The sequence below is a fragment of the Syngnathus acus genome, chromosome 22 (assembly GCF_901709675.1).
Source record: "Syngnathus acus chromosome 22, fSynAcu1.2, whole genome shotgun sequence".
NCBI lineage: Eukaryota > Metazoa > Chordata > Actinopteri > Syngnathiformes > Syngnathidae > Syngnathus > Syngnathus acus.
Window position 1 is genome coordinate 5,082,157 of NC_051106.1, and position 13,857 is coordinate 5,096,013.

At 41.6% G+C, this 13,857-nt stretch overlaps 3 protein-coding genes and 1 long non-coding RNA gene across 5 annotated transcripts; 2 read left to right on the forward strand and 2 right to left on the reverse strand.

Moving 5' to 3' along the window:
- The first annotated feature begins 388 nt into the window (after window positions 1-388).
- Window positions 389-4,610, forward strand: LOC119116593 (cannabinoid receptor type 1B-like). Its single transcript, XM_037242081.1, has 2 exons — window positions 389-612; window positions 2,025-4,610. The coding sequence occupies exon 2, from the start codon at window positions 2,074-2,076 to the stop codon at window positions 3,433-3,435; it is 1,362 nt and encodes a 453-aa protein (XP_037097976.1). The 5' UTR covers window positions 389-612; window positions 2,025-2,073; the 3' UTR covers window positions 3,436-4,610.
- Window positions 3,414-5,057, reverse strand: LOC119116594. Its single transcript, XR_005096296.1, has 2 exons — window positions 4,920-5,057; window positions 3,414-3,587 (listed from the first exon to the last, which is right to left on the reverse strand). It is a non-coding gene; the product is annotated as an uncharacterized LOC119116594 (long non-coding RNA).
- A 793-nt stretch (window positions 5,058-5,850) lies between these two features.
- On the forward strand, window positions 5,851-8,027 carry LOC119116522 (akirin-2-like). Of its 2 annotated transcripts, XM_037241960.1 has the most exons (6): window positions 5,856-6,052; window positions 6,346-6,526; window positions 6,623-6,757; window positions 6,970-7,119; window positions 7,320-7,388; window positions 7,481-8,027. In XM_037241960.1, exons 2-6 carry the CDS (start codon window positions 6,355-6,357, stop codon window positions 7,489-7,491), a joined length of 537 nt encoding a protein of 178 aa, XP_037097855.1. In that variant the 5' UTR covers window positions 5,856-6,052; window positions 6,346-6,354; the 3' UTR covers window positions 7,492-8,027. The 2 variants fall into 2 exon arrangements, with proteins under 2 accessions (XP_037097854.1, XP_037097855.1); XM_037241959.1 differs by having other exon boundaries at window positions 5,851-6,052; window positions 6,346-6,757.
- A 123-nt stretch (window positions 8,028-8,150) lies between these two features.
- orc3 (origin recognition complex, subunit 3) lies at window positions 8,151-13,653 on the reverse strand. The gene is made up of 20 exons (XM_037241958.1): window positions 13,523-13,653; window positions 13,389-13,446; window positions 13,205-13,302; window positions 12,740-12,878; window positions 12,463-12,567; window positions 12,144-12,310; window positions 11,934-12,064; window positions 11,537-11,696; window positions 11,324-11,437; window positions 11,070-11,203; window positions 10,626-10,689; window positions 10,427-10,543; window positions 10,257-10,336; window positions 9,554-9,687; window positions 9,371-9,453; window positions 9,191-9,288; window positions 8,981-9,122; window positions 8,687-8,803; window positions 8,461-8,540; window positions 8,151-8,349 (listed from the first exon to the last, which is right to left on the reverse strand). The coding sequence occupies exons 1-20, from the start codon at window positions 13,544-13,546 to the stop codon at window positions 8,244-8,246; spliced, it is 2,151 nt and encodes a 716-aa protein (XP_037097853.1). The 5' UTR covers window positions 13,547-13,653; the 3' UTR covers window positions 8,151-8,243.
- Window positions 13,654-13,857: the final 204 nt, after the last annotated feature.

The window sequence follows — 13,857 nt, forward strand, 5'->3', positions numbered from 1 at the left end:
GTTATACATCACACTGCATAATATTTCTAGCTATTACAAATCCATCTCATCTGTCATGTATGAGTTGAAAAATAAAAAAATATTTATGAATGATGGTGCAATGCAAAAAAGGCCAGTATTTTTTATGGAAGGAGTTACATACACTCAATACTTACACATAATTCACAATATAACGTAAATAGTCTACCATCATTTTTTATTAATAGCATTAATTGTTAGTGTATGTGTGCATGCAGAAGCCTCCCTCTTCATTTATTAATAACGAGGTGGTTGAGGTCGTGAGCCGAGTGGGGATATGCGCGCGCATTCACCTCGCGTGCGCGTGAAACCACGTGACCAGGCGCACGCATGCAAAAAAAAAATAACATGAAAAAAGACACCCACACTCGCACACACCCACACAACCCCACTGGCTGCTTGCTTTTATTCCTACCGACATCCTCATCTCCATTATTTTGCGATTTTTTGAACACAAAAAACATTATAAAACGGGAAGTATCTATTTTATTTACTTATTTTTTGGGAAGTTTCTGCAACAAAATGAGATGAAGATGCTTGTATAACTCAGATGCTTTACATCAATGTTGAGTCATGGACAAGAGCCAAGTCAAGGTATGTGGGTGCATGTTGTTTCAGTTCACGTTTACATTTTGATTGTTTTAAATGGATGATTATTGAAGTACTCTTTTGCAATTAGGCTTTTAAAAAGTCCTTAAACATTAAAACATAAAAATTTAATCAATGCTGCTGCAATTTAAAACATGATTACCTTTGCAGAATAATAGCAATATAGGAAAGAAAAATAACTCTTTAAAGTTAACTTTAACCCACAAGGGGATTTTTTTTAATCTAATTATGTTATTAACAAAACAAAACAAAATTGTGTAGCGGGGCAGAAATAAAAAGTAAAGTTCCATGTATAATTACAAGTCAGTACAGCAACTATGCAATGTTTTTATGTAAAACATGACTGCTACTAATTGAAATTTTTCAAAATCCAAATAGCTGTGTGGACATTTTGACACGTCATTAAACCAATGATTAATGGAATTAAAAAGCCAAATGTTGAATGACCTGTCTTTAATTGATAAGCAAGCCCTGACTGTCCTACATACTTAATTCGGTGATTTCCCCCGAGGCCGCGCAACCTTGCCATCAACTGTTCACTTTCTCACTATTGTCTGCTCGGCTGTCAGCTTGCCGATGCACCGATTCACCCCAAGGAAACACAATGACATCATCATCATCATGCATCTTTGAACACTTAAGCACATTGCTTTGACTGCCACATTTGCATTCACGAGGACTCAGTCACAAGCTCTTCATTACAGCGACACACTCGAGTGACGTCAAAAACAAAAGATGTAATAAGGCCATTTGGCGATTTGAGAGGTATCCATTGAATATGTTTATGATGCATTAAAGTGAGCTATTTTTAATATTTTGACACTTTCACATGAGTCAATAAAATAAAGTAATGTATTATATTAGGAGCACATCTGAGCCTTTGTCCAATCAAACAATAGCTGCACTCTCACATTGACACTAATTGGAAAGAGCACCAAATTTCACGGTTTTGGCCTAAACCCCAGAGGAAAAAGTGATGAAAACATTCTTGATAGAAGTCTAGAATGCCTCTCAGACAATGCCACTCACAATGAACACTACCATGAAGTTTAACCAGTTCTGCAAAAAAAAAGGAAGATTTAGGCTGTCAATGGTTAATTTTGAATATACTTTTGTTTTTACAAATTTATATTTTTCTTTTTAATTTTATTAAGTTTTGAAATTATCCTAGCCTCGTTTTACATTCATATAGTCACCGTATTGGGTCACACACCAATAAAACTTGTTGAAATAGTTTGATTCTCGGTGTGATACCAGAACCACTGCTGGTACGCAAAAAAATGACAAAAGAAAACCTCAATGTGCTGTTTGTTATTTTATTCTTTTTTTTATTGAGTGCAGTACATTTGCATTTAACTTTCAGATAAACAACAATATTGTCCATATTGCCTTTTTAGACTTTCTGCACACCAGTCCACTGAGCCTCTCTAGCGCCACCTATCAGTCATGAAGCTGCCCCGGCTGTCGGGTGCCACCATGAGTGCACTGACGACGATGGTGCCGTACCTGGGCTCAAACGACGCCATCTATGAAGACAGTTCCTCCAAGTATGGATTCCGCTTGGAAAAAATGCACTCTGCGTCCATTAGTAACACAAACAAGGTCATTTACAGCACCATCGCGCCCATTTTCCCCATCAACATGTCGGAATCTCTTCTGACGAATGAGACTGACGGAATGGTGGTGCAGTGCGGGGAGAACTTTGAGGACAACATGGAGTGCTTTATGATCCTGACTCCTGGCCAGCAACTGGCCATTGCCATTTTGGCCCTGACATTAGGTACGTTCACAGTGTTAGAGAACCTGATGGTGCTGTGCGTCATCTTGCATTCGCAAACTCTACGATCCCGCCCGTCCTACCACTTCATAGGAAGCCTGGCCGTGGCGGACCTTATCGGGAGCATCATTTTCGTCTACAGCTTCCTGGACTTCCACGTCCTCCACAGGAAGGACAGCCCCGAGGTTTTTCTCTTCAAGTTGGCTGGCGTCATCGCCTCCTTCACCGCCTCCGTGGGCAGTCTCTTCCTCACCGCCATCGACCGCTACATCTCCATCCACAGGCCTGTGGCGTACAAGCGCATCGTGACCAAAACCAAAGCGGTGGTGGCCTTCAGCCTCATGTGGAGCGTGTCCATAGTGTTCTCACTGCTGCCCCTGCTGGGCTGGAACTGCAAGCGCCTCAACTCAGTCTGCTCTGATATTTTCCCCCTCATCGACCAGAGGTACTTGATGTTCTGGATCGGGATGACGAGCATCCTGCTGCTCTTCATCATCTACGCCTACATCTTCATCTTGTGGAAATCGCACCACCACGCTGTGCGCATGCTGAGCCGCACCTCCCAGAGAAGCATCATCGTCTACACAGCCGAGGGCACCAGGGTTCAGACAGTGAGACCCGAGCAGGCCCGGATGGACCTCCGCCTGGCCAAGACCCTCGTGCTCATCTTGGTGGCCCTCATAATCTGTTGGGGGCCGCTACTCGCTATCATGGTTTACGATCTCCTGGGAAAAGTAGACGACTTCATCAAGACCGTGTTCGCCTTCTGCAGCATGCTGTGCCTGCTCAACTCCACCGTCAACCCCGTCATCTACGCCATGAGGAGCAAGGACCTGCGAAGGGCTTTCGCCAACATCTGCCACCTGTGTCGGCGAAGCACGCCTATGGATAACAGCGGGGAGAGCGACTGGAACAGCAGGAGCGTCAGGGCCAAAGATAGCGGAGGCAGTGGTGCCGACAGCCGAGTCAAAGTGGCCAGAGTTTATATTTCTGGTGCGCCAGATCCCACTTCTGGTGCAGATTCAGTGTGAATGTCTTCTGACTGTGTCTTGTGAATATTGTAAATAGGCTGAACTTCCTTGTGCACTTCATTTTGACTGTGGAGCGTGCCAAAGGAGGACCTTGTGATTCAGACATTTGAAGATGAACTCTGCAGCTGCCTCCTTAGGTACACCTGCAGTATCTAAAAAAAAAAAAAAAACATGGGGGCAAATTTTCCATTCCTCAATCCAACCTTGAAAGCTTCTGAAAGAGTCTTGTAGAATTTGTTGCAATAATTTAGCACTTGTTCTGAAAATTGGTCAATTAATTGTACTGGATTTCTTGAGGTTGTGCGGATGTTCCTTATGAATCATGAAATGTGCTTTGTTGTACAGGTTTCAATCTTAAACATTTTAGGCCAACTTTATCGCTACTACTGCATATCACAGGCGTGGGAAAAGCATTTTCCCGTCAGAAAGCCATTACGTTTTTTATGAAGTCCTCCAAAGGTCATACTAAATTGATGAACAAATGTTTTATTTATCCTTCCATGCATTTTCTATAACGCTTATTCTGTTCAGGGTCAAGGGGAGTTTGGACACTATGCCAGCTTACTTCAGGCAAAAGCCCATTATTTATGTATTTATTTATTTATTTATTTATCTATTTAATGTATGCATTCAATATTATGAGCATAAATGTTTTGGTACTCTTAAGGTTTTGCTTTTATAACTGGGTGGCATGCATTATCAGTGCTGTAATGTTTTATGGGCCATAGGTTCACCCACCACAACATAGCACAGCAATAGCAAAAGTGGTGTGGTGGTAGTACTTTCATAATATTCAGTGGAAAAGTATACTACTAAACCTCTTTATTTGAAAGTAGCATCTTGAAAGCAGCCGTGGGTGGTTATGTAAGATGTTGTGATGTTTGGCATTTCACCTCTTCTGAGTTGTTTACTGTAGAATTCCTGTATCGTGTGTGTTTTGCTAAGCGAAAAATGTGAAAAATGTTTGGCTTTTTTTTGATAGCAGAAAATATTTGCAGCTATCACAGGAATGTTCAGCGTGCTTGTAAAACATTGTGTGACAAATTGACACTGCCATATTCATGTCAAGCATCCATAGTGCCATTCTGTCTTTAGTAAATGCTTATTTTTCTGATCATAAAATTGTCACAATAATATGTGATATGTTTATAATAAAACCTTGAAATGCCACCAAACCAGTAGTGGATCAAATTTACAAATAATTCAAGACCGCCCATCCTTTAGAATGTATGAAATTCACAATTACTACATTCTGCCGCAGGTTTGTCGATAGAACCCACTGACAGAGCAAATGGTGGTGAAATACTTAATATTGAAATACATTTGCATAACAAATAAAGACATGTACAGCTTCAATATCGCAACCATGTGAGTTGCACAATTTATATGCTACTAGTTATCACTTACACTGTTGTCTTTATGCATTCATAATAAGCTTTGGTAAAGGCATGCAGTTGTTCTGACACTCACAAATTCATACATACCTCTGAAATACCTTTTATGCTGTCTCTCTGCTGTTGTGTGAATGCAAAGTGGTTGCTCGAGCTTGGCATGCCTCTAACGAGAATAAATAGTTGGGGTTTCACACCAACAAAGGCTGCTCTGCAATCAATTCAGCGCCCTGTGAAATGACTAGAATGAATGACAATATGCACAAGTATGTCAAAGATGCATTGTGCAGGATTTTGCAACCAAAACATATTTAAAACAGGTTTTTAATTCGACTATTTATGACACACGTTTTATAAATAACAGATTAGCACCCACAATTTCTTCGAGGAAGGCCAAAAGATGGGAAAACCAAGTGCAAGCAAAGAAAGGTGTGCAATTGTATTTTTTCGGCCACAGGTGGAAGTAGCGATTAGAAGCTCAATATCCTGCGGAATTTGAAGCGTTAACTCAAAAAATGATTTAGCAATTTAAAAAACATTATGCAAATCTTGAAACTTCATTTGGGACATATAATGGTATAGGCCAGTGGCTTTAAAAGTCTGCAAACTATTGAGTTGGAACAATTTTGTTTCTTCGGACAAAATAACTATCTTTTGAATAGAACAGCCAATAATTCAAATATAAATGCAGTAAAATTAATTTTCAAAATGACACTCAGTGGGAGATATGACTAAACCCGTTATTTTATTCATGAATTCAATTATGTTACATTATATCACAGCATTTTTAATGAATGCATTTTAGTAGTGCGACACTGACCTCTTGTGGAAACAAACACAGCTTATTTTTATTTTCCTATCAACGTGGTCCGTCTGGAAGGTAACTTTAAAGCCATTTAGACTATAAGTAAAAACATCGAAAAACACACGAACTGTTCACGTCAGCTCTCATCAGGGCGTCTGTCATTCGCCTCTGAGCTGTCTTTACTATAAGCCCCAGCATGCCTTGCAGTGAGGTCACGGTGACGTCACTATCCGGGGGGGAAGCCGATATCCTCGTAACGAAAACAAGCGAGCAGCCGAGCCGCGTCTTGCTAAAGCTAGCTCCGCTATCTTTAACGGCAGTCAGCCCGGTGCTGGGCTGCGAGCTCCCTCAACTTTTTTTTTCCAACAACCAACTTTTGAAAGACACTTCAACTACTGTACAAGACACGCTCTTTTAAAAGGTAAGATGTGAAATTTAATCTAAATCCGGGCAGCTAACGCCACCGTTTGCTTTGTTTTTTGTTATTAGTAGCTATCCCCAGGAGCTAACGTTAGCGCGTTAGCACCAGTTTAAAGGCTCAGCTGCGCAACATGATTGTCATGTGCTTGATAAGCGGCGCGATGTGATTTCGAGCAATAATTTCACGATGACAACCTGCGATGACAAATCCATAACATTACGACTGTAAACGTCTGAGGATGTCAACTCTTCGTTTGGGGCTTATTTTGACACCTCTTCCTTATTTTTTATTAGTTTAAAGCAATGGCGTGCGGAGCTACCTTGAAGAGGACCATGGATTTCGATCCACTCATGAATCCCGCTTCCCCTAAAAGACGAAGATGCATTCCCGTGTCTCAATCGTCGTCCTCCCCCAGGAAGTATCTAAGCTTGGAGCCCTCGCCATTCGGGGAGTCGTCATCCAGACTGAGCGCAGGTAATCCTAGCAAAGTTGAGGACCACGGGCCTTTGCAACCTGTTGTTCAGGCTCATCAAGACGAATATTTTGTGCTAAATGTCCTTCCTCCCCCAGAACAAATCCTCCACAGCATCAAGCAGGAGTACAAACGCATACAAAAGAGGAAGCATCTAGAGGCTGGGGGCTACCAGCCATCAGAGTGCTGCTGCTCTCCAGAATCTCCTCCTCCATCCCAGTCCACAATGTCAGGTTGGTTCCCACAGTCGTTTGACTAAAACAATGCCAAAACTGCAGATTGTTAACGCCAATTACTTTTGAAGGCCTGATTTAGATTCAGTTCAGGCTGTGCTTTGCCTCGGCCTACTTCCTCAATTATTTGAATCCAAATATTTATAGTTCTTTAAATTAGTCATTCATGTGGGTAATCAGGGACTGTGAAGATGCTTGTTTGTTTTTTGCAGTGACATCTTCCGGAGGCGCTTCCCCGTCTAGGAAGGAGCAACCTCTATTTACCCTCAGACAAGTTGGGATGATCTGTGAACGTCTTCTGAAAGAAAGGGAAGAAAAGGTGCGGGAGGAGTATGAGGAGACCATGACGTCCAAACTGGCAGGTCTGTAAGGAAAAATAAATGTTCATTATCAGACATGAGCACGACTTGTATTGTATTTTTTTTTTCTTTTATCTCAGCCTTCACAAGCAATTACTTTGTCACTATGTTGTGCTTTGATGTGTTCAAAGAGTCACACGTAGACAGATTTCAATAGTAATTCAAAACAGTCCTTAAAACATTTGAATGGTTTGCCTCTGCAGAACAATACGACACCTTTGTGAAGTTCACACACGACCAGCTCATGCGATTCGGGGAACAACCTGCAAGCTGTAAGTGTGCGCCACGCGTCGTTCCCACATTTCTGTCCTGCAGTCACACATCTGCTTTCTGACTTTTGAGTTCATCTGCCTTTCTTCTCCAGATGTTTCCTGAGCTCACATGGCGTCCGTCTTTCATTGCATACGGATCATGTGACAACTCCAGCAAGGAAAAACAAATACACACACACACACACAAAAACACTCATCGTTGTTACGAGATTCAGTTTAGTTTAAATCAAACTTTCTTACTGTGCCATATTTCTGTGGTTGGGCAAATGGTTGTAAACAACCCGGTGCTTCCCGATGTAAGCGCAACCCCCTCCCCTTAACCTTCTCACCTGTGTGGTTGGTCACAGCTGTGTGTGCGCCGACAATTCTCACACTTTTTGTGACCATTTCCAGCTTTTACCAGCTTGTTCACTCTTTGGTTTGTTACGTGTAAATATGTTGGAACAGCACTGGGTATGCTGTCAGAAGGAAGCTTAAAGTTGCCCCTCCATTTATTCATTTTTATAATTAAGTAGGCCAAATAGATTATTTTTTTCCCTTCCCTGACCAAGTGTTTTATTTATTTCCCTTTGTTTTATTTGTATAACTTTGAATCCATTATACTTAATCTGAAAACAATAAAGGACTTTTAATTTTAAAGCATATGGACTTTATTTTTTCCCTACAAAAAGCACAATAAGCTCAAATATAATAGTTTTGGTATATTTTGCAACCGTGGAGTCATTCCTTCAATATTTTAAGAGGTTAGCTCATAATCTAAAATGTCAGGCACTAAAAAACTTTAATTGATGAGACAACTACAAATCATTTCATTACATTCCAAATGAATTTCTTTTGTTTTTGGACCAATGTGGATCAGCAACCTCCCCAAGTCAGTCTGGCCACGTGGTCCGTCTTCTGCTTGGTGGACTTGATAAAGCCTAAAAATTCCAGCTCCGAAACTGCCCTGATAAACCGAGCGCTGGAGAACTGTTAAGGAAGCCTTTCCAGTATCCTGTACCCGGCAAAGATTACTTTGAAACTTGTTTTTGTTAAACTAAGAACATTACATTTACCTGTTAGAAAAAGATACTGTTTGAGGTCATCCACTTTTCCAAAGTTGTCTGACTCTGGATCGTTCCCCTCCGCTGCAGACACCACAGTTGAGTAGGCCTAAAAACATAAACACCATCACACCGCCATCTAACCTACTGTCAAATCCTTGAATCAATAACATCGATCCAGAGAAAACACCATAAATGATGAGGCTATCAGGGCAAAGTTCAAAGGTGATGAGGCATATAGACAAGTCAACTCACTTGCAGCCAGTCATAGAGGTTTATGAGGCGGCCGCACTCCAGGTGCAGCTTGTACACGATGCAGATGTCAGGCGCCGCATTGGAGACGCTCCCATCGTCTGTTTTTAGGTTCTCATTCTGAAACAATAATTATTTTGAAAGAATGCATTCATGATCGGTCCATCACCATAAAAGTCACATGAGATGACCAACAAATCAAATAAGACTTCAGCTGTTCCCCCCCCCCCCCCCCCCCAATATCATCCAAAACAAATTAAATATGACTTAAAGTGCTTAAATGTGACAATGACATACCAGAAGATAGTAGTAAGGGCTGCTGAGTGCGGCCTGAATGGATGTGCGAGGTGTGGCGTTGAGGTGGCGTCTCACATTGGACGAGGAGCTGTAGTAGCACACTTCATTCAGCGTCTGAGACTCAGGAGGAGGCAGGTGATTCCTAAGCAAAAAAAAGGAAGCATTGACAAACGGGAAGCTGACAATCAAGACGATCAAGATTTGTCTCACTTTACGAGGTTGTCGATAAACTCAAGGACTTGACTTCGCAGGATCCCGTAGGGACTCTCTCTCTTGGACCTTCTAGACTTGTTCATCTCCAGAAGAGCCTGTTGAAAGCAGGTGAAATATAGCTTCGGGCTAGAACAACAAAATTTTGTACCGAGCTTGCCACAGTGGCGAGTTGCTGACCTGCTGCAGCTGGTACAGGTCCGTCTTTTTCTGAAGGTTCTTCACAGGAGCGCTCTCGTCATATTGGACCACCTCACTGGCTTCTGCATGTAGAAGAAAGGAAGGGATCCTTGCTACTGAGGTAGTAATAATCCTAAAAGGACTTACACAAAGCAAGCAAGCATTGGGCGTGTTACAACTCACCATCCAACTGCCTAAATTTGCTGAGCATGTCTTCCAACTCGACAAGGGCGCTCTTCATCATCTTTGAGTTGCTGGGCTGCAATGCTTCTGTGCATCTTTGAAGCAAAGCCATCAGCTCGTCCTTGGCCATCATTCTGGGGGAGAAACCATAGGAGGCTCACAAAAAACAGCCTGTTTAAACAAATAAAAAATCATGCGGTTGGCCACCTGAGGGCGCAATATCAACAATTTATGGCCATGACTTAAGCGCAATCTAATAGGGTCATTCAATCGTTAAAATCCGTGAGACATCCCCGTCGTAAATTGAGGACATCCTGGACTTACATCACTAAGTCACGTTTAAGTTTTAGTTGTAATCATAGGTATTATCATTCTGGTCTTCTTTTCAAAATGTAATTTGCATGAGCATTAAGTTCATTAAGCATATTGGTGTTTACTGATATGGCGTTTCAAATACAAGGCAGGTTTCTAGAGGGTGACACTCCCAATAAAATTGTGACTTTCTGGAAGCTACTTTTTTTCCCCGCAAAACATTTTATGACATTTTTTCCTTTCATATACACAGATGAAATTGGTAATGTCCACGTGTGTGTACCTCATGTTGCGGTCAGTGAGTGTAGATTCTCAATTACAATACAGCCAGTGCTTACATTTTAGCCATTTAAATAGACCAAGACAACCTAGATTAATTATCCAGCCTTACTTAAGCAGCTTCAAGGCTGACTGGTAATCCTCCGTCTCCCAAACACACTTCTCCAGGCAAATTAAATGGAGTTCCCGGATCTGGGGGTAATCCAGTGTTACACAGGCGCATCAATGACAGTTTAGGGGGGAAAGAAAAGGATGCTTTGTTGGGATAAAGGGACTTCTTGCCTGTTTTCCAAGGGGGTAGCGAGGCAGCGATGAGGTCAAAGCGTGAAGACACCTCAGTGTGGGATAATAATTCTTGTGGTATTTATGAAGGTCCTTTATCAGCTTGCGGCACATTTTCTAAAAAAAACATTAAAGGTGTCACTCAAGTGTTGATGCCAGCAATGTGTCGTGTTGTATTGAAACTAGCGGAACAGTGTACCTTTAAGTGAGCATCATCTTTTAACAGTTGAACTAGCTCTTGGGATTCCTGCTTGTTAACATACCTGAAGAAGAAACATATGATGAGCATATTGGTGCTACAGTAACACACAATAAATGAACAAAAGGTATGAGCTCCACGTAAACAGTTACAGTAGCACAAAATTGGAATTTGAAGGGGGGGGGGGGGATTGCCGCAGTCATGTACGAGACCTCAAGAGTTGGACCCTGGAATTGATTGTTTCCATTTCCATTATTTGAGAAAGGTTCCAATATAAAATCAACACTCCAGGAATTTGTCTAGACACCTTGGTAGCCCCTGAAGAGATCTAAACTTTTTGTGAAACAGCTTCCCAGAAGAACATTATTTGCATGGTTGAACAACCACGTGCCCTAATACTTTTGTCTACATGGAATTTTAAATTTTGACCAGTGAGTCATGTACCTGGTGAATGAAGGCAGCTGCCTAATCATCTCCAGGTCCTCGTGGCTGAGCTGTGTTACGTTCCTAAGTGCTTGCTTCTTCTTGCAGCACAGCACGCTGAGAGGCTGCGAGTGGAAGTGCTCCAGTAGGGCCAGCTTGAGCACAAAGTACATCATGTTAGTTGGTGGCTGTTTTTACGCAGAGATCCCGCAAAACAATGTCAGTGCCAGTCTAGTGTACTTTTCTTATCAGCAAGGTTGTCATTTGGTAGGTACCTGCACACCCTTGATGAAATTTCGCACAGAGAAGTCATGGTAGAGGAAGAGGCCGATCAGCACTTGCATGACTTTGCCAGTCAGCTTAAAAGGGAACTTGGATGTGAGGATTAACTACGAAATAAAATGCAGCAAAACCAATACACAATTTTGTCAAAATTAGAATCAAATGTAAATTTTGAAGTCATCTTTGAGCAAAGTGAAAATGTGCACCTTGTCAAGGACGGTGGCCAGGTGTTGAGTGCATGACAGCGACTGGAAGAGCTCGATACATAGCAGCGATGACACTGAGTGGGGCAACATGTGCTGGATGGTGCTCGGAGACGTGGCGATGCCGAAGATGAACATGAGGGGAAGACGCTCGATGTATCGACTGCGACACAGACAAAATTTTCCACTGCAGAAAATGACTATGATTTACCAAGCTATTAAAAACAATTCAAAAGGGAGGAAGGGCAGAGATTGAAAAAAAAATAATCTTTTGTACAGGTTTCAAAATCAAAAGTTGAACCAAAACTTTCAAATAGTGACAATACACCTTTGCAACGTGTATGATTATGAGACATTCAAACCTGTACTGTGGCAACTCTGCAAGAGAGCTCCATGTTACCTGCAGATGAGAATGAAGTCCTGAAGAACTTTTGGGTTGAAGGCCTCTAAATCTTTAAAAATAATCACAATGGGGGGATGCTGGTCTTTACTTGGAGAACTGCGCTTTTTTCCAGGAGTGCTGGATTTGTGCTGGAAATAATATATTGACGAGGTTATTTCTTGAAGACAGCACAGGAAAAAAAAAAATCACAATGCACCGAGATCCTACCTTTGTTTGTGTGTTGTACCATTCACAGAGCATACTCAGGGAACAATGCCAGCCCTTGTGGACAGGAGTCCTGCTCTCCTCTTCCTCCTCTTCTTCGTCATCATCCTCTTCAGCCACCACTGTATCCATCAACCTCTCCAAGACCCTCTTCATTAAGTGCTTCAAAGCTGAAACAGGAGCATATTATTTAGACACTTTAGAAAGAAGAAAAAAAAAAAAAAAGGCCAAAAACCTTGTTTCCAAATAAAACCAACCAGCTTTTCATAACTGTGGTAATTTTTCTCAATTTGTATTTTATTTTTTAACTTTCTCCACTTACCTGCACATTCTTTGGCCTGGACAGATGCCACATGAGGAGTGACGTACTGCTGGAGGAGCTCAGACAAGCTCTGGAATGTCATGTCATGGTCTGGCATGTTCACTCCTAGTGACAACATGAGGAGATCACAAAAAGTAGAAATTCAATTTACACTTTGTTGTATATACAGTATACAGTTTGTGTTTGACATCACATAGAGAATGAGCTCACATACATGCAGGCAGGCAAGGAGAGGTATGCGAGTGAAGGTGCGTGGCATTCATTGCCATGATCATACCAAGCATCAGCGCTGCCGTGGGAATCTCGCTGGCCCTCATTTGAGATGCCCAGTTGCTGCGTTGACGAGTAGAAGAGGACTTGCTGATGAAGTCCAGCAAGCTGTCCAGGACTTTCCTGTTGAGTTCATCCTGCAAAAGCTGACAGCAAACACATACATGTATTACACATTTTATACAAAGCTTCTGTTCTTATCAGTTCTACTAATGTTCAACTCTGATACTGAATGAACGTCATTTTATGAATCATATGACCTTCTCAGTTCTGGCCATCCTGTGTTTGTGCATGTTCTCGTGTGTGCATGTGTTTTCCCATGCACTGATAGTAATACCATTCAGGTTAATGGAACTAGGGAGCCTACATTTCTCATTTATAAACATGCAATGGAAAAGAACAAATGTCAGCTCTTGACAAGCCCATGACATCACGTCAAGTTCTTAAGTTTACCACTTTTTAAATACTGTACCTCCGTTTCCCTTTTAATCTTGTTCCATAGAGCATGAAAAAGTCCGAATCGTACATCATTGGTGTCAACGCCTTCGCAGCCAAGAGAGAAATACTCGTCTGTGGTGGGGAAACACAATTTCAAGAGATAAAAGTGTTCGGCTAAGTAGTAAATCTTAAAAGTGCAAAGAGAAATCATATTTTACCTAAACCGAGGGATTTGGTTTTTTTCTTCTTCGTGCTTGGCTTGAAAACAAAACAACCCTAGAAACAAGTGGAGTTCGTGTCAGAAACTATGCAGACAAAAAATACGAATGTTTAGGTAAACACGAAATATTACCGTTGATACTGACGACGTGGACATTTTAGTATTTGTGTTTTTGAGCAAGTTGTTTCATCAATGAACTACCGTAGTGAAAGTGCCACAAGTCTGCTACTTCCCGCCAGCGTGACGTTACCGGAAAAGGTTGTGTTCAAGGCTCCTCCTACAAAATAAAACAAGAGCCGTAATTCATGCCCGTATTAATCATTGATTAAAGTGGCCAAAAAAATTAAAGCAGGCATTAAGTTAACAATTTTAAGTAACAGCCATCTAAAATATAAGTAATAATAATAATAAGACTTCATTACACATTTGCAATTCTGAACATACCTTCGCGCAGTTACTTCCAGTTA